Source organism: Drosophila willistoni, assembly GCF_018902025.1.
Source record: "Drosophila willistoni isolate 14030-0811.24 chromosome 2R unlocalized genomic scaffold, UCI_dwil_1.1 Seg167, whole genome shotgun sequence".
Taxonomy (NCBI): domain Eukaryota; kingdom Metazoa; phylum Arthropoda; class Insecta; order Diptera; family Drosophilidae; genus Drosophila; species Drosophila willistoni.
The window spans coordinates 15,114,530-15,142,388 of NW_025814050.1; the positions used below are offsets into that span (position 1 = coordinate 15,114,530).

Here is a 27,859-nt window from a genome sequence, read left to right on the forward strand (position 1 = left end):
AGCAATAAAATAATAGTTAAAGAAAAGGTAGTTTCAAAAATTTCTACAACTGAAATGCAAGAATATGGAAATGCAACGATAGCTTTGGAATGTAAGTATTGACGTTTATCGGAAAAAAAACATGTTATCGACTATAAAATGGCGCGAATGTACATTTGTTTAGAAGCCAAACTTATTTTAGGATCGCTACAGATTAAATATAACCATTATAATGTCTGATAATGGACCGGCAATACGAATACCTTGGTAAGCAAAGGGTTGGACATATTAATGAATGGTTAAATTTAAGTGTATTATGTTTTAAGGGTTGAGAAGTATCGGCCCAACAACTTGGAAGACTTGATATCACACGAGGAAATTGTATCGACAAGTAAGTAAAACAAAAACAGCAAAGTGGAGTTCATACTAACTAACAAGTCAATATTAGTTAATCGATTCATTGGCCAGAAGCAGCTGCCACACTTGCTCTTCTATGGCCCGCCCGGAACAGGCAAGACTAGTACCATTTTAGCCTGTGCCCGGCAGCTCTATACTCCGGCCCAGTTCAAGTCAATGGTTTTGGAGTTAAATGCATCCGATGATCGCGGCATTGGCATTGTGCGGGGTCAGATATTGAATTTTGCTTCCACAAGAACCATATTCTGCGGAACTTTCAAACTCATCATATTGGACGAGGCAGATGCAATGACAAATGATGCACAAAATGCACTCAGACGTATCATTGAGAAATACACGGAGAATGTTCGCTTCTGTGTTATCTGTAATTATCTCAGCAAAATAATACCAGCGTTGCAGTCACGTTGCACCCGCTTCAGATTTGCGCCACTGTCTCCAGAACAAATGTTGCCCCGGCTTGACAAAATTGTCGAAGCCGAGGCAGTGACTATCACGGATGATGGAAAGAAAGCCTTATTGACACTTGCCAAGGGAGACATGCGAAAAGTGTTGAACGTTCTACAGAGTACTGTAATGGCATTTAACGAAGTCAATGAAAACAATGTCTATATGTGTGTGGGCTATCCGTTAAAACAAGACACTGAGCAGATATTAAATGCCTTACTCTCTGGAGAGTCGTTTAAGGCAGCTTTTAAAAGTAAGTAGAATCAACTCGAAAAATGACAAGAATAATATAAACATATTGTTGATAAAAAAACTATTTGTTTTTATAATTCCTAAACTATCATATGTTCTTTTTTTTCTTTTAGCAATTGAAGATGCGAAATCTCGGCGCGGTCTTGCCCTGGAGGACATTCTGACTGAACTACATTTGTTTGTTATGAGACGTGAGTAGGACATTTTGATCTATCAATAATCAAAATAATCACATTACTAAATTTTTCAACAGTGGAATTACCTATGTCTGTTATGAATAAACTGATCATTAAATTGGCCCAAATAGAGGAACGTCTATCCAAAGGATGCACTGAAGGTGCACAAATAGCGGCGCTGGTCTCTGCCTTCTTCATATGTCGTGATATGGTTTCCTTAGAAAGATAGTATTTGTATTTTATAATGGAATTAAAATAATAAAACTCACTCAATAACCTAATTTGTTTTTTACCATTGGTGTAATTATATGGTCAATATATTGTATTTTAAACTTTTGTTCGATTACATTTCAATACACTATCGAAATCCTAACCTTATAGTGGTTTTTTATACTGGGATTCTGAGTACAACATGTTTGAAGCCGTCAATACAACTCGAACCGTGTTGCAAATCCAACACTAAAAAGGCGAAATTGAGTTGTAAATAAAAAAAATTATTAAATTAAACATAAAGTATAATGGCAACAAAGAGGAAATATACTTCAAAGGACGACGATAGATATGATAAGAAACACACTCTCGATTCAGATGAAGAGGACTCGGATGACTATGAACGGTAAAAACAAAACATAATAAACAAAACAGAAATAACTGGCCACCATTTAATCCAAACAATATTTACAATTGTATAGGGAAAATCTTAACGATAGCGACATTGAAGGGGGCGAGGAAGGAACTGCCAAAATAGAAGATGATGTTAAAATAACTCCCTTCAACATGCGAGAAGAGCTGGAGGAGGGGCATTTCGACAAGGATGGCCACTATCATTGGAATAAAGATGCAGAAATCAAAGATAATTGGCTGGACAATGTCGATTGGATGAAGGTATACAGTACTAATAAAAATAAAAGGAAACTGCATCTTCTAATAATGTCCACTCCTTAGGTTGAGAAAAGCAAAAACTACTTCGATCCAAACAAAGGCGATGACGCAAACTCAAACTCCTCAGATGATTCCCGGCCGGCAGCAGATGGTGCCTTTAACTTGTCCATGGCATACACAAAAATGCTAGAGTACATGAAAGCAGGGGAAAGTGTTCAGATGGCATTAAAAAGATTGGGCAGTCAGAGACCTAAATTGTCGACGCTTGAAAAACTCAAAAGAAAAAAGAGTGGCATTGTAGATCAGGAAACTCAAAAAATTTCGGAATTAACTGCCTTAGCTAATGAAATCTTATCAAAGACGGGTAACATGGATATATATGAAGAGACATTTGACAAGATTAAATCGAAACTTGCAAATTTGCCGAGCTCTAGCAAAGCAGCCACGAGTGAAATCTTCGATATGTACGCAGATGATTTTGAGGCGAAAGAATCGGAGCGGTTAAAGGCGCCGGATTCAGGAAAGTCCAAAGAACAAGAAACTGCAACTGCGATAGATTCGGAACCAGCTGCAATTCAATGGGAATTCAAGTGGAAACTAGATGACGATGCCATCCAGGGGCCTTTTACAACTGAAAAAATGTTAAATTGGTCTAACGAGAATTATTTTAAGACTGGTGTCTACGTCCGCAAATGCGGAGAAAATCGGAACTTCTATTCCAGCAACAGAATTGATTTTGATTTGTATTTGTGAAAATTGAATATAATGAGAAAAGGTTGATTAATTAATATGTATCAGAACAAAAGATAATTGATTAAATATAGAGATTTATTGCACCTAAATACATAATTACAGATATTGCAAAGTTAGGGGAAGTTTTTAAACTAACTTTTAATAATTCCACTCATTTCCTTAAGACAGTATTTTGATCAATTTTAATTACTATTAATAAATACTGGGAGTCAAGAATCACGATGTACGTTTATCTTGATATTGAGTGATGCATAAACTTGAAAACACGCACTCTAGATTATAAGCATTTTCCAACACTTTTCTATTGCTATTGACAACACAAAAACAAAAATCACAAAATTATTGACAACCGACATACGAAAAATTAGTATAGTTTTGTATACATGTTCGTAGTTTGTACAATTGCTGGCTGCTCAAAATTAATCGGCCTCCATCTATTGGCCACTTGAAAAATTTAAAGAGCTTAAATTCCGCAGTATATCGGGACCGGCCAACGCCAGCGAAAGCGCGAAATGTTCAAAAACACATTTCAATCTGGATTCTTGTCCATCCTCTATAGCATCGGCTCGAAGCCTCTCCAGCTATGGGACAAAAAGGTGCGCAATGGCCACATAAAGAGGATAACGGACAACGACATTCAGAGCTTGGTGTTGGAAATAGTTGGTACCAATGTAAGCACCACGTTTATCACATGTCCGGCTGACCCAAAGAAAACACTTGGCATCAAATTGCCATTCCTGGTGATGATCATTAAAAACATGAAGAAGTATTTTACATTTGAAGTGCAGGTGCGTAATGTATATATCTAGCGTAAAATCTGTTGCAATGCAATAATCCGACTTATTTCAGGTGTTGGATGACAAAAACGTTCGCCGTAGGTTCCGAGCCAGCAATTATCAGTCAACTACCCGGGTGAAGCCCTTCATTTGCACAATGCCCATGCGCCTGGACGAGGGCTGGAATCAGATTCAATTCAACTTGTCTGATTTTACGCGTCGAGCCTACGGCACAAACTATGTGGAAACGTTGCGCGTGCAAATCCATGCCAATTGCCGGATCAGACGAGTATATTTCTCAGATCGACTATACTCGGAGGATGAGCTGCCGCCAGAGTTTAAATTGTTTCTACCTATACAGAAACCCGTACAAAAATCAAATGCTATATGCAGTTAATTACCTTTACAGATCATGCCTCAACCTAGAGCCTTTATGAAGCAAAATTTATCTTATTCACGTAACTGCACCACACTGCAAGCGGCGGCATATTTATTGACATTTTATGTATACATTCTTAGGCACAACAAATACACCCAGAACTGGCAATAAAAATTTACAATGGATGATTTTAAGCATTCTGCAGTTTACGTAGGCCGTAGTCCAACAATAAAAATTTACAAATTCCGTGTCTATTAGCTTTCTTTGGTGAGAACTTCGCAGCCGGTTTCTGTTATCAAAATAGTGTGCTCGAATTGGGCGCTCCTAGCGCCATCTAAACTAATAGCAGTCCATCCATCCTCAAGTAACGCTATATTGGAATCGCCTAGTGATAAAATGGGCTCAATTGTAAATGTCATTCCAGGTTTCATTTCGCCAGGAGAGTCATTATCTAAAATTGGATAAAAATTTTAAGAACTCAATGGGGTATAATATATATATGCAGTATATAATAACATACGAAAGTGATAAATTTCGGGGGGTCCGTGGAAATAATTCCCAATTCCATGCCCAATAAATGCGGCCACTGATTCCAGTTGACGTTCTTGGCAAAATTTCTCTATCAGACAACCAATTTTGTTAAATGGCACACCTGGGCTGCATATTGCAATACACTTTTCCAGACACTCTCTAGTTGAATCTACCAGAAAGCGTCCACGCTCGTCAACATTGCCTACGAGATACGTCTTGGAGCAGTCCCCATGATAGCCATTGAGGTAAACTGTCACATCAATATTGATAATGTCACCATCGACCAATCGTCGATCATCCGGAATGCCATGGCAAGCTACATTATTGATAGACGTACAAATTGATTTGGGGAAACCTGCGTATCGCAAAGGAGACGGATATGCGTTGGCTGCAATTATCCGCTCATGTGCAAAAGCATCAATTTCATCCGTAGTTATTCCAATTTTAGCCTGTTCGCCACATTCGCGTAAGATTCGAGCAGCCAGCTGTCCACTTAATCGCATGGCATTCTGTTGCTCGATAGTTTTTATTTCCGGCGTTCCCAAAGTGTTGCCGGGTTCCATGTGCTTATTATAGTACTCGGGTTTGTCAATGTGTGAAGGAACAACACGTTCCGGCGAAAGATTACCAGGCGCAAAGATTTGCTCACATTGTCCAAGTTCTCTAAGGTTTTGTACAAAATGTTTCTACATATATATGTACATGGTTACATTTGTTCGAAACATACCTCTTACCCCTGCCAAATTGAAAGAAATTTCGTCGTAAATGATGAGGAAATCTTTGGATAATTCTTCTCTGTATATGGCATAACATTTTGTTTTTATTTATTAGCTATTTACATATAGATATGTATGTATGTATGTATATATGTACCATCAATATTTAAATCAGCTGTCTGCACAGCTGTATTCAAATTCCAATTGCGCCAATCTATTATCTGTTTGATATCGATTTATTCACGCCGTTAGTCGAACTGTTGCACATATCTAAGGTAAACAAATAAATGTTTATTTCCGAGATATATCTAAAAAGGAAGAAACTATGAGTTGCAACTATGCGGATGGCCTCTCTCCATATGAAAACAAAGGAATTCTTGGAGTTCCCGAGGTAAACAGCTCGAAAAGCGAATTAAATAAGTTTTAATATCGTTGCATTTCTTTCAGAATTTCGATAATAAAGAAACTGTAGAAACTAAATGCAAGGAGTTAGCCCATCTTGTTAAAGAGTCCTCCCATGTCGTAGTGCATACCGGCGCCGGTATTAGTACATCGGCTGGCATACCAGACTTCAGAGGACCTAAAGGAGTTTGGACTTTGGAAGAGAAGGGAGAGAAACCGCTCTTCAATACATCATTTAATGAAGCTAAACCAACAAGGACACACATGGCACTAAAGGCTCTTGTGGAAAGAGGATTCGTGCAATATATAGTTAGTCAAAATATTGATGGCCTTCATTTAAAGTCTGGCTTGTCAAGAAATTACTTGTCCGAGCTGCACGGTAATATATTCATCGAGCAGTGTAAAAAATGTCGGAGACAGTTCGTACGCAAAGAAGCCGTGGAGACTGTGGGTCAAAAGCCTTTAGAGGGACTCACCTGCAGAGCAGCCGATGTAGGCAGTAGAAGTTGTCGTTCTGGATTTATGCATGATAATGTTTTAGATTGGGAGCACGATTTGCCCGAACGTGATTTAGATTTGGCATTTATGCACTCAACGTAAGTCATATTCTCCAAATTTTTTGTAAAAATATATAGTTTCTTTTCGTTTAGAATGGCCGATTTAAACATAACTCTGGGAACTACTTTGCAAATTGTTCCAAGCGGAAATTTGCCGCTTAAGAACCTAAAAAATGATGGCAAACTTGTCATATGTAACTTACAGCCAACAAAACATGTAAGACAGTAGACAACAAATGAGATGGTAAAGAAAAATTAAGACTAATTGTATTCGTAACTTTTCTAGGATAAGAAAGCGAATCTCATTATATCTTCCTACACTGATGATATCCTGTCCAAGGTGTGCAAAAGATTAGGCGTTGAAATTCCGGAATATTTGGAGGCAGATGATCCGACAAGCCCAAGTACAACATCATCCTTAATAGAATGGACATTACAGCAAGATTATGTAAAGGCAATAGAAGGAAAATTTAATGCTCATCGAAAAGCAACAAAGACAAAAAGTAATCATAAAGAATTTATTCCAAAAAAGAAGCTTAAATCCAATAATGATGACTAAATGAATAAATAAAATGTTCAAAAAATTTTCTTTCAACTAATCCGTTACAATCAAGAAACATAATAATTTAAAGATTTTTCCAAAATTCGATTCTTTCACTATGTGTCTCGAAAGAAGCAATATTATAATTTCATTCAAACCACAAACAAATGTAAGAGTTGAAATCTAATTGAAAGTAAAGGAAATCATAAAACATCAAAAATTAGTACGAATATTTTTCAATTACAGCAAGATTATGTAAAGGCAATAGAAGGAAAATTTAATGCTCATCGAAAAGCAACAAAGACAAAAAGTAATCATAAAGAATTTATTCCAAAAAAGAAGCTTAAATCCAATAATGATGACTAAATGAATAAATAAAATGTTCAAAAAATTTTCTTTCAACTAATCCGTTACAATCAAGAAACATAATAATTTAAAGATTTTTCCAAAATTCGATTCTTTCACTATGTGTCTCGAAAGAAGCAATATTATAATTTCATTCAAACCACAAACAAATGTAAGAGTTGAAATCTAATTGAAAGTAAAGGAAATCATAAAACATCAAAAATTAGTACGAATATTTTTCAATTTTTTATTCCAATAATAATTTGTTTTCGCCTTATTAGACCGTTTTTTTATAATTTTTATGAAATAATTTATCTAACTGATATTTGCCTCATATCAAGGCGCTTTGCGCTCTGGCAATTTTGATACATAAATATTCCAATTATTCTATTTAAGTTAAGTTGCAAAATAAATTTGTAAATGCAGTAAAATCACAATTTCCACTGTTTTTATGCACTTTTAAGCGCATGTCAGAAACCGAATATATTGGTATTAGTTTTTTTTTTAATTAAGAAAGCAGAGACAAAGTCTAAAAGGGTCTTAATTGTTCTTTTTCTGTTTTTGCATGGATCGAATAGAACTTCGAGATCATATGATTGGCCAATAGATAAACGGTAAGACTCATTGGTCTAATGAGGGTTAATATGTCTTGTTATAAAATTCACATGATTAAAAAAAAAATAAAATAATAATGATTTGTTTCCAGTTTAGAATGCCTTGTTAATCAATTGTCGATGGATGTGGTGCCCAAATTGCTACCACCTAATTGGTTATGAGCTATGATTAATATGTCTTTCTTTTCCTTGGGAAAACGCAATTCTCGACCAGCCATTCGGGAAGAGTCAAGCTCCCGTTCTGCCAGAAGTAACTCCCTCCGCAGGACTCCGGGATTTTCGTGTTCGCGAGCTATCCAATCCAAAGCCATTTGTGCACGCATTTCATCATCCAAACTACGATTCGAATAATGGGCCACTACCTCTTGTCTAGAGCACTGACGCTCTCGCATTGCCTTCAATGATCCATTCCAGTGTAGTAGTTGAAATACGGTCATCAATTCTTGAAATTCCAGCATTGTTCTGCCCTTATTGGCTTCCAGCATAAATCTAAATAAATTACAATTAACGAAAATTATTTAAATTAACGAATCATTGTATTGGCGGATCCATCTTTACCTGAATGCTGCAATGCCAGACTCTTGTCCTTCACTGTTTTGTGGCGTTCCTTTAAATGAAGCTTGGGCATCTTGGACAGCTTTTTCGATAAACTCATCGCTTATTCGGCGAGATGGATGCTCATTAAATACTGAATTCATTAATGCAATTTTAGCTGAGCTTCGCCGTGCTTCTGCTTTTGTTGGGCAATTCTAATATAAGTAATAATAATTAAGAATCAATTTATAAATTTAATTTTCCCATATTTTTTCCATACCTGAAAACTTCCAAAACAACTGCCGCCTGGCAATGTTACAAAACACACATACGGTGGACTATTTGAGGGTATCGATTCATAAATAACAAGAGCTCCGTTCTTAAGTTCAGCTCCTCTCGACTGTTTCATTTGCCAGAATTCTTGTAAGGCTTCCACAACATTAACTAAATTGGATGAGGTAAAAAAATAAGTTTTTTTAGAATATAATAAAAGAATTTATATTCCACATTTTACCTCGGTAATCACGATCTTCGTAGAAGTTATTTGGTAAAACCCAGAAGGGCTCCTCAGGGTAGACCATCATTAACTGGGCTTATTATTAATTTTTCAATTGTAGTGCGAAATTTAAAGCTTCATTACTAATCGTGCTTTTTTTAACGATATGGAAGAAGACTGAATAGAATACACAAAAGTTTAATTTTTCTTACAGGACACAAGTGTCAATATTGTGAAATTATATCATTGATTGCGAAAACTTTTTCTCACTAAACTGATCCTACGCATTTGATTTGTTTAAATGTATACATATATGTATATATTAGTATGGATGTGTGAGTGCGATCTTTGTGTCAATGTATTTCCACCCCTGGCCCGGTTTTCAATGGACCTGTTGCCACGTCTCTTTAATTATGTGTCCACCCAGAAGACTGCGTATACATACATATGCAAGTATGTAAGCACACACTAATATGTATCTACATCTATACATACAAATGTAACAGTTCGTTTCCTAAGTCTTTCGTTTTACAGGTTTACCTCGTAGGCACACATACATCAAGATGGTAAATCGATAATTAAATAATGTCCCAACTGCAACAGGTAATTGAAGTATACACACTTTAAATCCATAAATAATACATGCAACTGTTGTCTGCGTCTGTGAAAATCACTTCCACATACATTTATACACATATGTATGTGTAATTTTCAATATTCACATCCACATTATGAGCATTATCAGCATGGCTAAATAAATTAATCCCCACACAACTATTGTTTGCATTTACCGTTATAAGGCGAAAAAATGTACTTTCAGTACAATGTCAGTATATACATATATAAATATATATACAAGTCTTCGTAGGTCTTCATGTACGTCAGTTCACACTCGCTTCCGTTTTCTCAGATGTTGACGGCGCCACTGCAAGGGGGGTCGCAACTCGATGTCGCAGCTCGCACACACAAAACACTCGTTGGTTTTTTCTCTCGTTCTGGACTACGCACAGTGGTTCATGTGAGCTCCAAAACTGAACTAAAAAAAATAAAAACCGTTGTGGCGGCCCCAGCATTTGGGGGCGCTTTGCACAGTGTATATGTTTGTGTGTGTGTTTCAAAGTCATTAAAAACAGAGGAACAAGAGGTTGCATTGTGTTTATATATTTGATATATATCAATAAAATAAAATTTATATTAAATGTTATACACCAAGTGTTTTTATAGTTAGCTTTTTTAAGCTTTTTTTTTAATATTTAGCTTATTCCAGCTTATTTTTTCCTCAAATCTAGCTTATGGTGACTCAAAATTTCTGGCAACACTGACTGAAATAGAAGCAAGCGAGTACAAGATACGAGTTCCCCCTTTTATCGGCAAGATTCCAGTTCCCCTCATGTTAGTAAACATTTATTTCTTTAGTTTATTCGAATCCCCGATGGGCATGAATTGAGACGTTAAATTATATGTCATTCTAATAATCTTTGAAAATTATTACCCTACCTTTATAACCCTTGGAGATAAATTTCTAATTCTACAGATATATTAATGGCAAATGTAAAGTAAGTTGCAGTGTACAGTAGCTAAATTAATGAAAAATTTAATTTCTTTTTTAACTCCCCAAATGTATCGTATGGAAATAATTACAATATTATAAATGTATTATTTACCCTAAAAGGCTAAATGCTCATAAGAAAAGCAAGAGTTGACTAGAATACCCCTAATCGTTCTCTGACATCAAAATCCCATTGAAACACTTGTCAACTCTAGCAAAAAAAATTTTTTATCGATGCTGCTTTTCATTTGACCCGGCTATGATTATCATCTCTGTCTAGTCTCAGACTCACAAAAACAGCTGTTTTGCGTAATACTGCGAATCAGCTTGGACTTGGACAAAACGCCAAAAATCAAAACAGGAATCATGTTGAGGAACACCCTGACTAGCTTGTTCCACAAAACATCCGTAAGTTGCTAAACAGTTCTCGTTGTAGATTGTCAACAATTTTGTTATTTCTATATAATTACAGGTGCAATGTGCCTCTCGAGCAAACTCTGTTCGCGGAATAAATCTCATTCCTATGGTAGTTGAACAAACTGGGAGAGGTGAACGCGCATATGACATATTCTCCCGGCTGTTGAAGGAGCGAATCATTTGTCTGATGGGAAATATCACGGACGATATCAGCTCTACTGTAGTGGCGCAATTGCTCTTTCTGCAGAGTGAGAACGTCAACAAACCTATCCATTTGTACATCAATTCGCCAGGAGGAGTTGTTACGGCTGGCCTGGCCATCTACGATACGATGCAGTATGTTAAACCACCCATTGCCACATGGTGTGTAGGGCAGGCATGCTCGATGGGATCCCTTTTATTGGCCGCTGGAGCACCAGGCATGCGTTACTCATTACCAAATGCACGCATCATGATACATCAGCCATCTGGTGGCGCACAGGTACACCCACAGATCACCCAGATAGTGTCAAATTTTTTAATTTCGTGATTTTCTGTCTGTTTAAGGGTCAAGCGACTGACATACTCATTCATGCAGAGGAGATAATCAAAATTAAACGCCAGCTTACTGCAATTTATGTGAAGCATGCCAAAAATTCATATGACGAGATGTGTCAACGTATGGAACGTGATCACTTTATGACCCCGGAGGAGGCAAAAACACTAGGCATCATCGATCATGTACTTGAGCATCCTCCAGAGACTGTTTCGGACAGCGGACCTAGTTCAGATGGCGGCATTAGTTCAAAAAAATCCACCAGTTCTGACGATGAGTCTGAGAAGAAAAGATCAAAGCAGACAGCTTGACAATTTCATCGATAACCAAATTCAAGCTTAAAGTTTAAGAAATTCCGGTTACTTTAGCCTAAAACACAAAAAACAAATGTTAAAATCATCTAATATATTTGTAAATGAAAAGCATCAAAGCATATTATTCCTGCAAAACAATAAATCTTAGCATTGGTAGGAACTTTTAAATTATTCAATTAATCCATTCACTGAAATATAAATGATTCCATGTTTCAAAAGAAAAACCTTTATTATGAACAGCCCTATTGTATCGATATACAACAGATATATATTCAATATATTTTATATATATATATATATATATATATATTTCTTTGTTTAAATGCATTTTAATCAAATGAAGAGACTTCATTTATTGCTTATTTGAAAAACGTAAAGATTATCGGAAAGAAGATACATGCAAATATTTTCTTAATACATTATTCAAAGCAAATTTTAAGTTTTATTAAATTAAAACGAATTCTGATTTTTGCTGTTTTAGCTCTGGTCCATGGCAATGATATCTGAGCTACCAGTGATCGAATCCTTTTGCACATAATCATAGATCTTAAACAATTCTGGAGTTTCCTTTATTGACTTGAGAAAATCGATCAGCTGTTGATTTTTATCTGAAAAAAAAAATATGAAAAACAATTATCCATTTTAATTAATTTAAGTTAACCAAGACCTACTAGCTTTTGGTATTTTCGAAAGGGCAGAAACAGCTCGCAGGGCAGAACGTTTCAATTCGTCTTGTTTTTCATATTCTTGTTTCACAGAATTTGCCTTCACTTTGTGTGTGCATGTATCGCGCAATTGTTGAACGAATTGATCCAGTCCTGGCAAATGGGTAGACAAGTGATAATGTTAATAATACATAATTATGAATCAAATTTTATGGGTATATATACTTAGTAAAACTTTATCGGGACATAGGACTGCCAAACGTGCTGTCATTAGATACGTCAACATCTTAATGTCATAGTGATCGCAGAGACCAGCTTGAACATGATCCAGGAACTGCATAACATCGACACGATCTAAACCTTGCTCAAGCAGGGTATACATGCATTCAAAAGCCGCTTTGCGTATGTCGAGACCATCGTCCACAGTGTGTTTAAAGGGTCCCATCTCCACTTCACGTATAAGTTCGCTCTTTACCTTCGTTTCGGAGTATAACCATGGCAATAAAGTCGGTAGCAAATCGCGCACTAAGCTTGGCTTATTGTGCACAGCCGAATTGAAAGCTACGAGAGCAACACGTCGTACAGGTGGATCCGGATCACGCAGGGCAAACAGGAATTCACCAATGTTTTGCTTCAGAAGCACATCAATTGGTTGCGGTTGATCCGAAATTGTAAATTTCACCGATGATACAACGACTGTGCGCATGGTGGCGCTCTCAGAGCGCAGAGCTTGCTGTAGCTGGGGCAATAGCTCTTCAGGATTTACAAGTACCAGCTTGCCAAGGCATTCGGCAACAACGTTACGCGAGCCCTCTTCTGAGCACTCACAATGCTTGAAAAGTTGTGTCCATATCGATGGCACCGACGGCAATAACTGTGCCAATCCAGCCGGAGTTGTCGATAAGGATGAAATGACTTCCTTTAACGAATGTAGCAACAGATACTGCCGTTTTGGCTGTGCTTCAATTTCTTTCAAAATCAGTGGCAAATAAGTTTGTAGGCTACCAACAGATACGGCACCCAGAGCATGAGAAGCAGCTGCCTTCACATCTTCGGAAGTGGCACCAAAGCATTCAATTATGGTTTGCGGCAAAACTTGTATAGAGCTCAGATCAAAGTGTCGTCCTATTTCACCAATTGTGAGAAGACAAAATATAACTTGTGTATCGTTGCGTTTTTGTAGATCGGTTATCAGTTTGGTAGCCAATGGCGTGGCCACCTGAGGACATTGTTGGGTAAGAGCCGCAATGCACTTGGCCGATGAGTGATAGGCTTGCTTATGCAACTGTATTGGTTCCGTTGGTCGTGTTGACGATGCATCACTGCCAATTAGAACTGGCTCCATTAATTTGGACACAAGGGATTGATAATCCAAGCCAGAAAGCTGTGTCTGCACCAGGGCTTGGAATAGCTCCAAAGTGCAATTTAAAGCAGAACCCTGTTGTTCAAATTAAAAATAATTAGAACCCAGTTTAATGGTCGATTCAATTCAATTCTCTTACCTGCAATAAAGGAGATCTGACCAAAAGGAGAACAGATGGCAAAAATTGTTCATGAATTCCAACTAAAGCCTGTGGCTGCATTCGTGCTGTTGTACTGAGCAAAGTAAGTGAATACTGTGCTACATGCAGGTCAGAATCTGATATAAGTGGCGGTATCTCAACAATAGCTGTTTGCAATAGATTCGAGTCAAAGCTGCACGAATAGTTGATAACGATTTTGTTAATCAGATCCAGTGAATGAAGTTTTAAAGCCCTATGATTCTTGCGCAAAAAAGTGCCTAGTGTTGGCAACACATCATGCAGAATGGGAGTCAAATCGATCCGGAGAGGAGAGGCTGCAATCATTGTCAATGCTTTTACGCTACTCAGGCGGGTCACTTCGTTCTTTAGCCGTTCCATGAAGATGGGCAAACAAACAGCCAATTCGCTTTTTAGAGTGTCTCCCATATTGGCAATTATTTGACCCATACATGCTATAGCTCGCTCCTTAACTTCCTGATCAACATCGGTGACCTTTAGTTTCTGCAATGTGCATGAATAAACTTGGCTCACAAAGGGTGAAACATCAAAATCGCCATTTGATTTGCCAGCATCATTGCCCACAGGACGAATCACTTTCACCAACTGCTGTAGTACCATTAAAGCTTCAGTGGCAATTTTATAGAATGGATCAAAGACCGATGTTACAACCAACGGCACTAGCAATGGTATATGCGAATGGAAAACCTGTGGCTGATGGCCCTGTAGCAAGGAGTATAGAAATCCCAAGGATTCAATTTTCATGTTGCTGGTTGAGCTTTTGTCATTTAACGAATAGCTTATGCCAGGAACAATGCTCTCTAAATGTGGGCCCAAGGCTCCTGGTAGCGAGTTTAACAACTCGCGCAACAGCAGGAAGCAATCTTGACGAGTTTTCATTGACTTTTCACGCATTAGCGGCTGAATAGCTTTGATAATTTGTGGCAATTGTTCGATTAACAATGACGTTGGGCCAGAAACTTGTTCCATGGAGTCAGGATCATGGGCAATCTCATCGGTGGGACGAGTATTTTTTAGCAATGCAACATATGCATGAAAAATATCTGATTTGACATTCTCTTCGCGCTCTTTGAAACGCGCTATCAACGCAGGGCTCAAATTGCGATAAAAATCTTCAATAAGTTCCGGACGAGTAGCTATTAAAACTTCCAAACACTTGGCTGCAGCCCGTCGAACCTTCCAGCTCATATCATCATCATCGCTATATTCCTCGCTATCAACATATTCATCCTCTTCGGTATCCATAGCAATGCCAGTGTCACCATCATCGGCCTCATAGTTGTAATTGGGATCGTATGTAACATATTTCAAACAAAGCTCAAGAATCTATATAAAAAGATGAAAGCACAATTTAATAATAATTTAAATAAGAGAGCAAGTAATTCATTAACATACCATGGGAATGTGTGGATTAATGGCTTCTGGACAGCGCATTACAAATGCCTCGCACGCTTGAAGGCAAAACTCACGCAATTCATCGTCATCTCGTTGACTATATTGCCGGAGCAAGTGCATGGCGCGATCAATATGACTGCAAAGACGATGACCAGCCTGTCGACTAGAAAAAAAGTATAAGTCGTACTTCATCGTATCGTATATGTCATTGTGAAATCTTACCATATTGAAGCCAAACATTGAATGTAAGTGCGAATGGCACCTGGATTCGGCGGATTCTCAAGGCCCTCCAATAGATGATCAATAACTCCGTTGTAAGCATTGCTATTAGCCTGAATCAGTAGGAATGACAAACCGACAATAGTACGTTTACGTACTGCTTGACGTGGCGATGCTAGCTGTGGCATTAAGGCTTTCAATATGGTGCTGTGAAACGGTACTAGGAACTCGCCAAAACGTGAAAGAAGATCCGACAATATGTCAAGTGACTCTAATTTCACCGAAACATCTTCCTGCAATAAAAAAAAAAAAACTAATAAATAATCTTGCCATCTTGCTGCCGTCCACTTGACTTACTTTCTCAATAGCAGTACTAAGTTTGCCAGTTATACGCTGGCACACATTGGGCGCCAGGGAATTTGTCGATTGTGGCAGCTCAGCAATGACAGTTTTTAATCCAATACTTGAAATATCTCTTAATTGTTCTGTATTCGACATCATATTCCCACAGAGCGAGTCAACAATAGTTTCCACTTGATTCTCCTTTACTTTGTTGACCAATGGCCCGAGACACTTTACGGCTAAATTCTGCACCTCACCGTTTTTGTCCTCGAGTAATTTCAAGACCATTCGTACCACTTTCTTCTCCGACTCATCATCTAGGATTATGCTGTCCTTTTGCAATTCAGTCATTAAATCATTAGTTGCCATAAAGCGAAAATCCTTGTCAGTGGACGTCATCTGAAAAAATATATGCAAAATGTATTGCCATTCCATTGATGTCCTTTGCATACACACACCTTTTCAAGCAGATTTGCAATTTGATGGTACTGGTGCGACGCCATTGTGAGTAGCTTTATCTATATATACCGATGACTGTGCCTAAATCTTGATATTCCTCTTACTCAAAATACCAATATGCGATGTATAAGCAATGCAGACAATACTTATCCGCAATTATTACAATTTCAGACGTATTTATTCCGGCAGAAAATTTACATAAAATTTTATACAAAAAGAGTAGGCGACTAGTGGTGATAAAAAGTTGCGTCTGGTTTTGCAAGTAGCTACGATTTTTCGATAATTTTTTTTGCCGACATGTGGTTATCGTTTGTCTATCCTGTTTTTATCATCACTAGCACAATCAAAAGATGTTTTTGCCATTGCCTATAAAAACACAAACAAAAACGCACTATTTCACTATTGGTGGGAACATGTATGCACATTTTTTCCTAGACCCAAGTATTTAGGATCAAAAAATTAACTCTTTAACATATTTCGTCTGATAACAGATTCGTTACTATAGTGTATATCGACTTGATAATATATTCGCCAGGAATACCCTTTATCAAAAATCAAAACAACAATGTTTTGACGAAGAAATAAATATGTTTGTAATTATGAAATATGTATATTTATAATGTTTAGTTGAAGTACAGGGTTATAATATTGAATATGTGGGCAATTTTTGTTTTTTTATTGACTATTATATACATACAATGCGTCTGTAATTAGCCAATTTCATTGACAGTTGATTTCTTAATCTAGCTCAATTCTATTATCCAATAATAGATTTCCCGTGTGCATTTTAGATTCCCTTATTTTCATATGTGAACTCAATAGATCATCCATTGTCATAGAAATCTCTTTTTTGTTAATATTTGCATTAGAATTTGAAGACTGCAATATATTGTCGTTAACTCGCATAAACTGTCTCATTCTGTGTACTGAAGCGTTACGGCACATTTCTCGAAGATCTGATCCAGAATAGCCGTTGGTTAATTTTGCCAAACGATTAAGGTCAACGTCCTCGCTGATTTCCTCAGATTCTAGAATTAGTTTTAAAATTTCTTTTCTCTGCAATTCTGTTGGAAGACCAATGTGGAACTGTGCTGGCATTCGGCGTACGATAGCTTTATCCAGATCCTGTGGCCGATTAGTCGCACCCATTACAATAACCGAGGACTTGGAATCTGTGCTTAAACCGTCCCATAACATCATAAACTGAGTTTTCATCATAGCTGTTGCCTCGTGATCAGTAGAGTTCCGAGCACGCAGGAACGAATCAATTTCGTCTATAAAAATTATGCACGGTTGAATTTTGGCGGCCAGTGAAAACACTGCGGAAGCTAGCTTTTGTGATTCGCCATACCATTTATCGGTCAGAATGGCCACGTCTAAATTTATAAACCTCATGCCGGCTTCCTTGGCAGTTGCCTTAGCAATCAAAGTCTTTCCGCAGCCGGGTGGTCCATGGAGCAACACACCCTTAGGAGCTTGCCAAAGTTTAGAACTCTTAAACAAATCTTTATGTTGTACAGGCAGGACGACAGACTCCCTAAGCTCCTGAATAACCAAGTCAAGTCCGGCGATATCGCTCCACTGAACCTTGATGTCAGCTGGAACGACTAGGTGTGATGCAATCATTAATTCATAATCACTAAATTCCTGAGTAGTTAGTTTTAATCCGTCTTCTTTACTCAATCTATAAATGCATAAGTATATGTTATTATTAAATTGACATTATCAATTATATTTCACTAAATTATATCAGATTTCACCTTTTCAACTGTTCTTCTGCAAGCAATTTTGCTTTTTTCTTATTTTTACTCGTAGGGTCCAATTGGTTCATCATCCATTTTACGGAATAATATGTAACAAGCGAGGCAAATGATATTCGTATCAATGCTTGAAACACTTGACCCCTTGTGATATCTGAACTTCCGAAACTAAAATTATCCATTTCTATTTAATTCTTAATAATTTTTTGAATTCAATTGACTCGGCGTAGCCCCTTTTACAATATTTTGTAAACGTACATGTATATGTATTTGTACACATTGATGTTAGGGTAACGTCGGTTAGTTATCGTTAGAAACGTTGGAATGGAATATTAAATGTGTTCGACTATAATGGAACACTGTTTTATCCATACATTTACAATCTTGATATTTAAAATTTAGAAATTGAAAGATTACACAACCACATCGATTCAAATCTTTTATGCACCCAAAAGCCATATGTTTAAATAATATCGATGCAGAATTACTTTCTTACCAAGCGCGTACAGAAAATTGTATGTAAAACGCAGTTGACATAAAACGGAAACTACCCGAACTGCTTTTAATTTTCAATGTTTTTTGGTTTTTTCTTTTTTTTTAGATCCTTGATGCTGAATTGTATTTTCACTACAATTATTTGTAGTATTATACAAAATAAAAACTCGATGCGGATTGTCTTTATTTAAATTTATCCATTATTATTAGATCGTTCATCAAAACAACTTTGAGGTTAATTTCGATAAATTTGTCATTTACTTGCCTTGGGCGAATACAAATTCAGAATTCTGTACTCTTGCTCGTTTGTCATTGAATCTCTTATAAACAGAAACAAATCTATATAAAATATGAAATTTGTCCTATGTCAGCAATAAAACAACTGAGCTTTATCCAGGCTATAAGTTTAAACGACCAATATGACCGAATAATTAAGGTTTACTTAAAGAAGGGATATTGATTCTTGCCCCAACTTTGAAAAATCTGTGTTTATTTTGTATATTTGAAATTAAATCAAAAGTCCATTTTATCAGTTAAATTAGGTCTTTATTAAATGTCATGAAATTTAATAATTAACTTATGTATAAACCATCTAAAATGCTTTATAAGTACACATGTTGGAATTAACTTGGCTGTATACACAAATGATTTATATATATATATATACATATGTATACATATATATAGTTAGATATATATATATATTTGTTGTGTATATATTCATGTTCGTAATATTATATTCCAAATTGGCTTATTCAATAAAATCCAAAATTTATGATTACATGAAGGTTGGTTGTTTACGTCTGAAAACTATGTAAGCTAGAAAACTGAATGCAAAAATACTTTAGGCATACCTTTGTTACATAATAATCTGTTTGTATGTAAAGTCTCTTATTAGTTTCATCTGTTTCTCAAAGAAAAATCAGTGGAAAACAGTTCTACACTATTGGAATAATATTTAATTAGGATGGATTATGATTGATTTTCGAAACTACTTTAAGCATTTACATATGTGGTTAAAGCAACCCAGGGTTCGCAGCATTTCGCGATTAAATATAAATTTCGATTTTTCATTTTATAAATATGGAAAAGGTATGTATTTTGTAGTGTACACAAACACACATACATATAAGTTGTGTGTGTCGTCATATTTGATAAAGTGCATTGTGTGAGATTCCGTCGCATCAGAATAAAAAAAGTTAATGCCTATTAAATTATTGCACCTCCATATAATAATGTGTTGTGAGTAAATGTGTTGTTTGTTTGTTGTTGTTGTTGTTTTTTAAAGAAAACCTAAATACATTGTATGTTTATACCGATAGACCGATGCAAACCTCTCCCTATCTCATCTCTCTGTCGATAAATTACTTTACAAAAAGTAAGAGAAACACAAGACAATTTCTGATCTGATCACAAAATTGGACAGTTACAATTTGACTTATTATTATAGAAATAGGCATTGCTCTCTCGTCGTTGATATTGCACACGACAACTGGTCACGGCCCAAATACAGAGTGTGTTTAAGTTAGTTAGTTTGTGTTGAATGAATTAGCAGCAAAACATAATTCAAAAATTGAGTTTTATGTAAATGTTATTTTACAATCTGTGTATACACACACCTAAACACACATCCTCGACTCGTCTCGAGGAAGTTTGTTGGTTGGTTGCTTTTGTTGTTTGTGTGGCGGCGACGAGTTTTCTTTCTTTCCAATTTATTACAAAATGAGATGTCGGGGTATTATTAAATATAATATTAATTGCATTCGACTTATAAATTACAATACGAATTTGAAAACTAATTTCGAGTATAGTTAAGAACTTTATACTTTTACATTTCTTCTTTGACGACAGAGAAACTAACATTGATCTAAGACTATTACAAACTAAATCAGTTTACCTTTGCTGCTTTCATCACATGCAGCAAGAATAAAAACTGTTACACTTTATACTCGTTAACCATTATCAAAAATATTATCTACGATTTTTATACAATAAATACGTTTTCATTGATTGCGGAAGTTGAAGCTGTTGTATGCGTTCCTCCAAATTCACTCGACCAATTTTTTGTCGAATTGTTCTTCGGCAAAGATCCATTAATGGCAAAGGTTCAGCTAAAATGTATAAAATTCACATTATTAGAAGAAACGAGAATGCGTTGAAATATATTACAACTAGCTTTATAAGATTTTCTAAATAGTATTTAGAAAATAGATAGTATTTGATCTACATTATTTGAAAAATATCATAAGACTGTTTTCTGAGGCGATATATATATGTATATGTACCTATATATTTTGGAATGAAATACGTGAGTTATTATAAATACGTGAGTTATTATAAAACATGACAAGCAGAAAGTTAATATCGATATTACTTCTATATATCTTAGAAATTGGCAAACATTAGTAAGCAAAACTCTAAGGTATAAACATTAACTAGTATTAAACAGAAAACAAACAAAAAATTTTAAAGAAATCGAAATCATAACATATGGTATACTCACGATCTAGTCCGCCTATATAGCGCATTGTAATCTCGCAATGTCCCCAAACGGCCGACACAACGGGATAGAGTTTCTTTCCTTTCAACCCTCTAAATGCAATTCCCAGATATTGCTGATCGACAATAAAGCTCAAGGTGCCTTCGTCCATGTCTAAAGCGACTAAAAACTTATCGGGAACCAAGAAAGCTTCATCATTCTTCAATATGGCCGGATATGTGACACCGGCGCAGTTTTTCGAGTCATGGTACAATTTGTTTCTACCCAAATCCCAACCCCAACTTAGCTCAGTGGAACCCACTAGGCTTTGATAGCCAACCGAATGCAGTGGTGCATCAGCTGTGGCCACGCCCACAACTGCATGCGTACCCCTCTGCCGGGTTGGCCAGTAAATCTCCCAAATGTGCAGACCTTTGGTTAGGCCAACTTTGCCGCGTATGCAATCGGTGCTTTGTGCCACAGGATGCCTGTGAAATGTCAATTTGTCGTCCTCTTTTACAAATATATTAAGGGATCTGTCCTCTGAGTTCCACGAGTTCTTTAATTGAATTTCGCGACTCGCTGGCGGCATATCTAGCAAAATGTCTATTCGTGCTGGCTTTACAAAGTCTGCTTGTAATTCCCTGGGGATAATTGGTTTGAATGTAGCCTGCGAATCATTACGGCTAACTGTTTTGACACCGCCACTAATTTTTTGACCCATGTTCATGCCACGGCAGCTTCGAGATCTTCTCTGGTCAATGGCTACTTTATACGATAGACGAAGGCGCTCAAAATCTCTCGGTTCTAATCTGGATAGTACGACTCGAGGAGTTAATGTTGATGATGTTGAAATACTTTGAGGGCGTCGCCTTTCACTGGACCTTACTGAAGGTGTCCGACCACCCTTATACCTGAAAATAAACAAAAACAAAATAAAAAATACTATATACATTTGTAACTTTTGGTTTGTGGCAACATTTTTTCCTCTCCCTGATGCATACAATGCCAATATGTACATTTTATTTTTTTTACCTTGAAGTATGCCTCCACATTGTTTATATGTACATATGCATATACATATATATATGTACATACGGTAGACATACTTATGTATGTATCTGTATACACAAATGTAATTGCATACTTTCTGCATTTCTGAACATTTATGTACATATATAAAATGTATGCCGCATTCGCAAATCAATATACATACACACACACACACCTATATACATATTATCTGCATACAAAATACATTAATCATTTTAATATGTAAGTATGTATGTATGTAATCGCAGACATTTGCAATCGTTGCTGTAAAATTTTGATAAACTAATTTTTCGCTTCTGTGAAGGTCTTACATACACACACGTACACGCATTTATATGTGTATGTAGTTATGTACACAAAGTAACCTTCCAAAAGTAAAAAAATTAATAAATTGGCCTTGATAATGAACATAACTTCATATATGTATGTATGTACATACAATGTATGTATTTACATATATGTGTATATACTTAAACATTTTTCATTTGTATATGTACACAGATACATGCATATGCACGCACATTATATGTATGTACGTACAGAGATACATATGCATGTATGTATGTATATCGGATCCTATTGATATTTCCCTTTTTTTATCCAACAGACACACAATTAATTTTTTGTATGTTTCTACATTTTTATACACAAAAAACTATAGTTTTTAACAAATCACTTAACCATTTTTACCTTTTTTTGCCAAGTTCCATCTACAAAACTTATTAAATTGGGAGTTAAAAAACACAACGACAAAATGGCGTCAGCAATGAGTGGAACACTAATTATTGAAAATTGTAAAAAACAAGTTTCATTATTAATCCAAATATGTATGAAGTCACATCTACATACATATACATATGGCACACAGCAAAAAATATACTTTCAATAATTGTTAATTGTTATAAACGTTTTTCAATTAAATAAATATATCCACCAAACTAAGCCAAATTTTGGGCCCTGAAACTACGCTTACAAAACTACCACACGAGTTCTCAAGGTTGCACATGAGCCAAGCCAAGCACAGGGTGATTCGAGTTGAAACAACATTGAATCCATTATGGGGCCTAGCTACACGATGGAAATGAAACAAAAACTACAGTCAGTGCGACATTCAATAAATTTGTGTGAAACGGCCCAACTCCAACTCATTTTGTGAACATCTACGTAATTTGAATTATTTTTTACAAAATTAAGAAATATATATTTCGGTAAAACTAAATTCAAAATAATTAAACCTGTCCACATTCCAAATTGCGTTTAAAAATAAATTTACGTTAAATTCGCAACACCTTCAAAAGTAGTATCCCTAATAATTCCCTAAAAGGAAAGATAATAATTTTAACAATATTTTGCACTTTATTGTAAATTAATTTTGTGCTCCTAATGTTTTTTAATATAATAACATTGGGCAACGGGAACAACGTTTCATTCCTCGTGTTCCGCATATGAATAATTTTCTGCCTGTTGAGAAAACCCTCACAATTTAATGGGTACATCAAATGATATACACATATCAATACTCTCGTTTGTAAACTGTGCAAGATGGTAGATATTTAAATAATAATAACCGAATAATAATTATTGAACGTTTTGCTCTTCCCTTTAACACCTTCATCTTGCTCAGCTGGACAAATTTGTATAAATAGAAAATTCAAATTTGGTTGGTACGATACTTCTTAAAACCTATGGTTTCCCTTAACTACATTATTAATTTTTTCAATCAAATAAATTACTTTTATTTATACCAAGCGTAGTTTGCAAATTTAAATCTACCAGGTTATCTTATAAAACTTTACCTACTCTATAAAAATTCTAAAGCATTCTCCATCTGTATATAACAAATTAATCACATCACATACATAAGTATATAAATTATTAAATGATTGAAACAATAATTTTTATTGAATACTATGAATTAATTTTCCATCGTATTTATCGTGGGAAAAGGTGAAATTTGTACATACAGAGGATATTTACATATGTACATATGTTCGGAGATATATGTATGTATGTATGTACATACATATGTATATATGACTTGCATCACTAAATCATTAGAAAATTTTTTAAAAAATTGGCAACTCAATCTGGTTAATAATTTTAAAGTTTTTGAATAAAACTTAATATACATGTACATACATATGTATGTATTTATACTCTTAATTTCTGTTAGATCCGAATTGTAATCCATAAATTATCATTTTGTTTTTAGATCTCACAAGAAAATGTTTTAACTTTTTTTTTTAATTTTTACATATGTATGTATATATGTATTTACATATGTATCTTTCCGTGTAAAAACTTTTCAACACACATACTTTCATACATCTGTATCTCATTGTTATACAAATATAAATGCCGCTTTCGAAAATTTCCTACATGCACATATGTACATACATATGGAATAATATTTCGAGGAATTTTTTTTTGTTAGCAACAAAGACTTTTGTATGTTTATTTCTGTATGTAATTAGGATGTAAGCCTTTGTACCTGTGATGTACGTACATATACAATTCTGATCGTTTATAATGACAATCAGCTGTTTCTTAATAGCTTATCGATGAATTTTGTATGTTCACTTTAAACGTATGTACATACATACATATGTACATACATATGCAAATTATCTCTTGAAAACAAGAAAAATTTGCACCTCTTTTTAAATTATAAATGATGAGCACATATACATATAGGAGACTATATATGCATGTCTGTACATACACTGAAAGTTCATTATGTTTTATGTTGCAAAATTCTGCATCATCATCATTTGGTTATACATAGATATGTACGCAATACGTACCGTATCTACATGTACGAAACAATATTCATACGTATGCATATGTATGTATGAAGTGGATATATGTATACATACACATCTACAGAATACACACAATTGAATGTACTTATGTACATATAAACAAATAATAACAAATTCTTTTATAATTAAATTGCAATTGCTTAATAAATACACACATATTTATGGTTTAAGGTACATACATTCGCGACACCGTTTATTTTTATTCAATAAAGTTCACATACACCAGTGCAGCAATCAACGTTTGTATGTATGTATGTTCATCTATATATGTATGTACATATAGAAACACACATATAATAGTGAGTCCACGGAACAAGTTTCTTAATATGGTAATAAACCATTATGTGAAATACATCGTAGAACTTACATTACTTCCGTCTATTTTACTTTCGTCAAAAAAAAAAACAAAACAACACATAAAATAGTAAAACAAAATACCACGTAAAAACGATTGGAATTGGAACCGCGAAACCAGTTGGACTGTGAGTATGATAGGAACAAAGCGGAATTGACTTTTCATTGAGGGCTTTTCTACACGAGAATACTTTGTTGAATTATTGGGCATATGTACATAACACAAATTTTACGTGAAGCATATGTATCAATAATGTTCCAGTCACACGTTTCATTTTAAAAAAGCAAATAACGAAAAATGTGCAACAATTCTGCACCTGAAGTGCATTTTTTCCAGAACGAGAAATTTTTTATTTTAAATAAGTTAATATACTTCAAGTCCTTTACTTTCAATTGCACATATATTTAAAATATTTTATTTTTGTAGAAATAGGAAAATTTTGTTCTCAAATATTATTAACAGATGGTTACCTTTCAATGAATTTTAATATTGTAAGCAAATAAGCTTAGGCCTTCCTAAGAAATATTTTTTATACAATTCTTGGTTTTAAAGATATTATTTAACTAGAAAATTTAAAAGAATTTCATGGATTCTTGAAGAATTTTTTTTTATATTTTGTTGCTTTTTGCGCAAGAGTTTATGTGTTTAATTAGTCCAATTTGATTCCGCTTTACAGAGTTAAACATTGGAGAAATGAAATCCAAATTAACAGCATCCATAGGTATAAATCGCTCATATTAATCCGAATCGCTGTACTTTTTAGCAATTCACTAGAAGTGTTATAAAGACCTAAAAATAAATTTGTTTTAAATTAAGAAGTCATTTAGGATTTATTTTAGTAATTACCAAGATCAAAAGTATCTCTTTCCTGCTTTGAGGATGGTTCACTGGAACTAACTGGAACTAGTTCATCCAGAACTAAAACATAAATTTCAAATAAAAAGAAATAATTAACAAATAAATTTGATATTTCTACAATTTGTTCCCGTTTATGATTTTTGTAATTACCCATATCAGCATTTTTCAATTCAGGAATTCCACCGCTGTTATTATTAAAAACTAAACAAATTTTTTAAACAAAGAGAATGAAGCAATAAATTATCGGATCCTTTTAACCATTAAGATATTATGTATGTAATTACCAATACCACCGATTTCGGTCTCACTATTTAATAACTCTTCGGATTCATTATCATTATCTTCGGAAGTAACATTATGAACTAAAACAAAATAAATGAAAAAAATCAAAATTTCATGAAGGATTTATGTTTGTAATTACCTATATTAGCAGTTTTCCGTTCACGGTATGGCAATGAAGGATTAAAATTGTTGCTGGCAATATCTTCCAGTTCTTCCTTTTGCAGAATTTCAAAAATCCACCATAAATAGGGGAATATCTCTGTATATTTTACATCTGCATCGTCATATATATTTTCTTCATATTCTGCGCTCAGCTCATTTTTATCAGGCAGTGCAGCTGTTAGAATGGCCACTAATTCACTCTCACACAATGTTCCATACCCTTTTAAATTTCTCTTCTTGTCATAACTAGTGATCACCTACGAAGAAAATAAAAAACTTACTCGAACTAGGCACTAAATTCACTGATTTCACAATATGTCTAAACGACAAAAAAAAAATGCACCTATGTTTAAGTTCTCATAGCATATAAAATTAATCAATTATTTCACTCTTAACTAGTTATTATTTCTTCTTTGAATTAAAAATGGTTTCTGAATTCATTGGTTTTTAATTTTTTATTTAAACTTACATCGATATCTTCAGTGTCTGAGCCGATGCAATTTTCCAAATTTACAGGATGATCTGATAATACTATCCACTCAATATCATTTCGATCTGACAATGGAAGTGAAGTGCTAAGGTTGAGCAGGGCGACATCATTTTCACTGCCAGGTTTCGATTTTGGGTACGTGTAAATATTATTGATTGAAAATAATAAATTTTCACCATTTTCTCTTGGAACAGCAATGGTCAAATTATTTAAATCAATTATAGTTGAGGTTTCTAAATCACTTGTCAAACACGATGCAGCTGTTAAGATTATATGACTTTGCAGAATGTTACCAAAGCAAATAGGCTTTGAAAAATCAACAGAACTTTCTTTGGAATAGAGAAGTACTTCATAGGGTTTCAAATAATCAACTTGAGCCTGTATATATGGCAGCGCTGCCATCAAAACAAAAAATAAGACCTTCATGATTTTAGCTGAGATAGACACTGTATTCGTCTACCAAAAATTTTCAGCTTTTCTATATTTTAAAAGATTATCATAATTTAATTGCTCAGAAAATATTAAGATATTTGTTATCTGTCTTACTGTATCTTCTATTAATACATACATATACGTTTTTAACAAGGTGGTTCATTACGCGAGGGCAGTTTGAAATAAAACTGTAAGAAAAATACGCATTATTTTGACCAGTTTCCGAGTGATTTTACGGCTAAATTCATTTTACTTTCTTGGCTTTAATGATATTTGGGCGCTGACATATGTATTTGTTCTCTAGATTCGCTTGTCGATCTATTGATCTGTAAAAATATTGTGTTTAATAGACTATCATTCGGATTCACTTGTTTCCGCCGCCTTATTGCCATATTTTTAAATCCAACTGAAATTAGATTTTGCGGATATAGTTATACTATA

General features: G+C 34.9%; 11 protein-coding genes across 13 annotated transcripts; 5 read left to right on the plus strand and 6 right to left on the minus strand.

The window, feature by feature from the left end:
• Positions 1 to 143: 143 nt before the first annotated feature.
• LOC6641855 (replication factor C subunit 5) lies at positions 144 to 1,536 on the plus strand. Its single transcript, XM_002065027.3, has 5 exons — positions 144 to 246; positions 306 to 370; positions 428 to 1,093; positions 1,206 to 1,283; positions 1,346 to 1,536. Exons 1-5 carry the CDS (start codon positions 212 to 214, stop codon positions 1,495 to 1,497), a joined length of 996 nt encoding a protein of 331 aa, XP_002065063.1. The 5' UTR covers positions 144 to 211; the 3' UTR covers positions 1,498 to 1,536.
• A 155-nt stretch (positions 1,537 to 1,691) lies between these two features.
• On the plus strand, positions 1,692 to 2,992 carry LOC6641856 (CD2 antigen cytoplasmic tail-binding protein 2 homolog). The gene is made up of 3 exons (XM_002065028.4): positions 1,692 to 1,884; positions 1,961 to 2,153; positions 2,214 to 2,992. Exons 1-3 carry the CDS (start codon positions 1,787 to 1,789, stop codon positions 2,901 to 2,903), a joined length of 981 nt encoding a protein of 326 aa, XP_002065064.1. The 5' UTR covers positions 1,692 to 1,786; the 3' UTR covers positions 2,904 to 2,992.
• A 224-nt stretch (positions 2,993 to 3,216) lies between these two features.
• LOC6641857 (cilia- and flagella-associated protein 20) lies at positions 3,217 to 4,252 on the plus strand. Its single transcript, XM_002065029.3, has 2 exons — positions 3,217 to 3,691; positions 3,753 to 4,252. Exons 1-2 carry the CDS (start codon positions 3,416 to 3,418, stop codon positions 4,074 to 4,076), a joined length of 600 nt encoding a protein of 199 aa, XP_002065065.1. The 5' UTR covers positions 3,217 to 3,415; the 3' UTR covers positions 4,077 to 4,252.
• Positions 4,253 to 4,305: 53 nt separating this feature from the next.
• Positions 4,306 to 5,434, minus strand: LOC6641991 (methionine aminopeptidase 1D, mitochondrial). The gene is made up of 3 exons (XM_002065030.4): positions 5,317 to 5,434; positions 4,579 to 5,252; positions 4,306 to 4,509 (listed from the first exon to the last, which is right to left on the minus strand). Exons 1-3 carry the CDS (start codon positions 5,400 to 5,402, stop codon positions 4,313 to 4,315), a joined length of 957 nt encoding a protein of 318 aa, XP_002065066.2. The 5' UTR covers positions 5,403 to 5,434; the 3' UTR covers positions 4,306 to 4,312.
• A 120-nt stretch (positions 5,435 to 5,554) lies between these two features.
• LOC6641992 (NAD-dependent protein deacetylase Sirt6) lies at positions 5,555 to 7,373 on the plus strand. Of its 2 annotated transcripts, XM_023175928.2 has the most exons (5): positions 5,555 to 5,696; positions 5,753 to 6,303; positions 6,358 to 6,481; positions 6,551 to 6,707; positions 7,056 to 7,373. In XM_023175928.2, exons 1-5 carry the CDS (start codon positions 5,631 to 5,633, stop codon positions 7,169 to 7,171), a joined length of 1,014 nt encoding a protein of 337 aa, XP_023031696.1. In that variant the 5' UTR covers positions 5,555 to 5,630; the 3' UTR covers positions 7,172 to 7,373. The 2 variants fall into 2 exon arrangements, with proteins under 2 accessions (XP_023031696.1, XP_002065067.1); XM_002065031.3 differs by lacking the exon at positions 7,056 to 7,373 and having other exon boundaries at positions 6,551 to 7,025.
• On the minus strand, positions 7,374 to 9,724 carry LOC6641993 (protein limb expression 1 homolog). Its single transcript, XM_002065032.4, has 5 exons — positions 9,586 to 9,724; positions 8,813 to 8,971; positions 8,579 to 8,742; positions 8,323 to 8,513; positions 7,374 to 8,253 (listed from the first exon to the last, which is right to left on the minus strand). The coding sequence occupies exons 2-5, from the start codon at positions 8,880 to 8,882 to the stop codon at positions 7,875 to 7,877; spliced, it is 804 nt and encodes a 267-aa protein (XP_002065068.2). The 5' UTR covers positions 8,883 to 8,971; positions 9,586 to 9,724; the 3' UTR covers positions 7,374 to 7,874.
• An 819-nt stretch (positions 9,725 to 10,543) lies between these two features.
• On the plus strand, positions 10,544 to 11,780 carry LOC6641994 (ATP-dependent Clp protease proteolytic subunit). The gene is made up of 3 exons (XM_002065033.4): positions 10,544 to 10,751; positions 10,816 to 11,241; positions 11,307 to 11,780. Exons 1-3 carry the CDS (start codon positions 10,710 to 10,712, stop codon positions 11,604 to 11,606), a joined length of 768 nt encoding a protein of 255 aa, XP_002065069.1. The 5' UTR covers positions 10,544 to 10,709; the 3' UTR covers positions 11,607 to 11,780.
• Positions 11,781 to 11,932: 152 nt separating this feature from the next.
• LOC6641995 (cullin-associated NEDD8-dissociated protein 1) lies at positions 11,933 to 16,469 on the minus strand. The gene is made up of 8 exons (XM_002065034.4): positions 16,230 to 16,469; positions 15,787 to 16,170; positions 15,433 to 15,722; positions 15,211 to 15,373; positions 13,777 to 15,141; positions 12,500 to 13,712; positions 12,281 to 12,427; positions 11,933 to 12,217 (listed from the first exon to the last, which is right to left on the minus strand). Exons 1-8 carry the CDS (start codon positions 16,272 to 16,274, stop codon positions 12,087 to 12,089), a joined length of 3,738 nt encoding a protein of 1,245 aa, XP_002065070.1. The 5' UTR covers positions 16,275 to 16,469; the 3' UTR covers positions 11,933 to 12,086.
• A 347-nt stretch (positions 16,470 to 16,816) lies between these two features.
• LOC6641996 (outer mitochondrial transmembrane helix translocase) lies at positions 16,817 to 18,241 on the minus strand. Its single transcript, XM_002065035.3, has 2 exons — positions 17,991 to 18,241; positions 16,817 to 17,914 (listed from the first exon to the last, which is right to left on the minus strand). Exons 1-2 carry the CDS (start codon positions 18,170 to 18,172, stop codon positions 16,969 to 16,971), a joined length of 1,128 nt encoding a protein of 375 aa, XP_002065071.1. The 5' UTR covers positions 18,173 to 18,241; the 3' UTR covers positions 16,817 to 16,968.
• Positions 18,242 to 19,883: 1,642 nt separating this feature from the next.
• LOC6642645 (protein gustavus) lies at positions 19,884 to 25,306 on the minus strand. 2 transcript variants are annotated; one of them, XM_002065036.4, is made up of 4 exons: positions 22,867 to 23,007; positions 22,708 to 22,795; positions 20,989 to 21,878; positions 19,884 to 20,596 (listed from the first exon to the last, which is right to left on the minus strand). In XM_002065036.4, the coding sequence occupies exons 2-4, from the start codon at positions 22,725 to 22,727 to the stop codon at positions 20,457 to 20,459; spliced, it is 1,050 nt and encodes a 349-aa protein (XP_002065072.1). In that variant the 5' UTR covers positions 22,728 to 22,795; positions 22,867 to 23,007; the 3' UTR covers positions 19,884 to 20,456. The 2 variants fall into 2 exon arrangements, with proteins under 2 accessions (XP_002065072.1, XP_015033838.1); XM_015178352.3 differs by lacking the exons at positions 22,708 to 22,795; positions 22,867 to 23,007 and adding an exon at positions 25,207 to 25,306.
• Positions 25,307 to 25,580: 274 nt separating this feature from the next.
• On the minus strand, positions 25,581 to 27,424 carry LOC6642646. The gene is made up of 6 exons (XM_023175699.2): positions 26,966 to 27,424; positions 26,474 to 26,753; positions 26,337 to 26,414; positions 26,203 to 26,253; positions 26,041 to 26,112; positions 25,581 to 25,983 (listed from the first exon to the last, which is right to left on the minus strand). Exons 1-6 carry the CDS (start codon positions 27,410 to 27,412, stop codon positions 25,865 to 25,867), a joined length of 1,047 nt encoding a protein of 348 aa, XP_023031467.1. The 5' UTR covers positions 27,413 to 27,424; the 3' UTR covers positions 25,581 to 25,864.
• Between the last annotated feature and the right edge of the window lie 435 nt (positions 27,425 to 27,859).

Bases quoted from the DNA above. Each gene is read 5' to 3' on its own strand.
- LOC6641855 (XM_002065027.3), top strand. From the start codon at position 212: ATGTCTGATAATGGACCGGCAATACGAATACCTTG. The intron at 371-427 runs GTAAGTAAAACA...AGTCAATATTAG, and splicing joins CGAGGAAATTGTATCGACAA to TTAATCGATTCATTGGCCAG. The intron at 1,094-1,205 runs GTAAGTAGAATC...TTTTTCTTTTAG, and splicing joins GTTTAAGGCAGCTTTTAAAA to CAATTGAAGATGCGAAATCT.
- LOC6641856 (XM_002065028.4), top strand. From the start codon at position 1,787: ATGGCAACAAAGAGGAAATATACTTCAAAGGACGACGATAGATATGAT. The intron at 1,885-1,960 runs GTAAAAACAAAA...ACAATTGTATAG, and splicing joins GACTCGGATGACTATGAACG to GGAAAATCTTAACGATAGCG. The intron at 2,154-2,213 runs GTATACAGTACT...TCCACTCCTTAG, and splicing joins ACAATGTCGATTGGATGAAG to GTTGAGAAAAGCAAAAACTA.
- LOC6641857 (XM_002065029.3), top strand. From the start codon at position 3,416: ATGTTCAAAAACACATTTCAATCTGGATTCTTGTCCATCCTCTATAGC. The intron at 3,692-3,752 runs GTGCGTAATGTA...GACTTATTTCAG, and splicing joins ATTTTACATTTGAAGTGCAG to GTGTTGGATGACAAAAACGT.
- LOC6641991 (XM_002065030.4), bottom strand. From the start codon at position 5,402: ATGTTATGCCATATACAGAGAAGAATTATCCAAAGATTTCCTCATCAT. The intron at 5,253-5,316 runs GTATGTTTCGAA...ACAAAACCTTAG, and splicing joins CAATTTGGCAGGGGTAAGAG to AGAACTTGGACAATGTGAGC. The intron at 4,510-4,578 runs GTATGTTATTAT...ATCCAATTTTAG, and splicing joins CCCCGAAATTTATCACTTTC to ATAATGACTCTCCTGGCGAA.
- LOC6641992 (XM_023175928.2), top strand. From the start codon at position 5,631: ATGAGTTGCAACTATGCGGATGGCCTCTCTCCATATGAAAACAAAGGA. The intron at 6,304-6,357 runs GTAAGTCATATT...CTTTTCGTTTAG, and splicing joins TTGGCATTTATGCACTCAAC to AATGGCCGATTTAAACATAA. The intron at 6,482-6,550 runs GTAAGACAGTAG...TAACTTTTCTAG, and splicing joins ACTTACAGCCAACAAAACAT to GATAAGAAAGCGAATCTCAT.
- LOC6641993 (XM_002065032.4), bottom strand. From the start codon at position 8,882: ATGATGGTCTACCCTGAGGAGCCCTTCTGGGTTTTACCAAATAACTTC. The intron at 8,743-8,812 runs GTAAAATGTGGA...CATCCAATTTAG, and splicing joins CGAAGATCGTGATTACCGAG to TTAATGTTGTGGAAGCCTTA. The intron at 8,254-8,322 runs GTAAAGATGGAT...TAATTTATTTAG, and splicing joins TCTGGCATTGCAGCATTCAG to ATTTATGCTGGAAGCCAATA.
- LOC6641994 (XM_002065033.4), top strand. From the start codon at position 10,710: ATGTTGAGGAACACCCTGACTAGCTTGTTCCACAAAACATCC. The intron at 10,752-10,815 runs GTAAGTTGCTAA...ATATAATTACAG, and splicing joins GCTTGTTCCACAAAACATCC to GTGCAATGTGCCTCTCGAGC. The intron at 11,242-11,306 runs GTACACCCACAG...TGTCTGTTTAAG, and splicing joins AGCCATCTGGTGGCGCACAG to GGTCAAGCGACTGACATACT.
- LOC6641995 (XM_002065034.4), bottom strand. From the start codon at position 16,274: ATGGCGTCGCACCAGTACCATCAAATTGCAAATCTGCTTGAAAAG. The intron at 15,723-15,786 runs GTAAGTCAAGTG...TTTTTATTGCAG, and splicing joins TTAGTACTGCTATTGAGAAA to GAAGATGTTTCGGTGAAATT. The intron at 15,374-15,432 runs GTAAGATTTCAC...CTTTTTTTCTAG, and splicing joins CAATGTTTGGCTTCAATATG to TCGACAGGCTGGTCATCGTC.
- LOC6641996 (XM_002065035.3), bottom strand. From the start codon at position 18,172: ATGGATAATTTTAGTTTCGGAAGTTCAGATATCACAAGGGGTCAAGTG. The intron at 17,915-17,990 runs GTGAAATCTGAT...ATGCATTTATAG, and splicing joins GCAGAAGAACAGTTGAAAAG to ATTGAGTAAAGAAGACGGAT.
- LOC6642645 (XM_002065036.4), bottom strand. From the start codon at position 22,727: ATGGAACTTGGCAAAAAAAG. The intron at 21,879-22,707 runs GTAAAAATGGTT...GTTTATTTTCAG, and splicing joins ATGGAACTTGGCAAAAAAAG to GTATAAGGGTGGTCGGACAC. The intron at 20,597-20,988 runs GTGAGTATACCA...TATACATTTTAG, and splicing joins CTATATAGGCGGACTAGATC to CTGAACCTTTGCCATTAATG.
- LOC6642646 (XM_023175699.2), bottom strand. From the start codon at position 27,412: ATGAAGGTCTTATTTTTTGTTTTGATGGCAGCGCTGCCATATATACAG. The intron at 26,754-26,965 runs GTAAGTTTAAAT...TTTTCTTCGTAG, and splicing joins CAGACACTGAAGATATCGAT to GTGATCACTAGTTATGACAA. The intron at 26,415-26,473 runs GTAATTACAAAC...ATTTTGTTTTAG, and splicing joins ACGGAAAACTGCTAATATAG to TTCATAATGTTACTTCCGAA.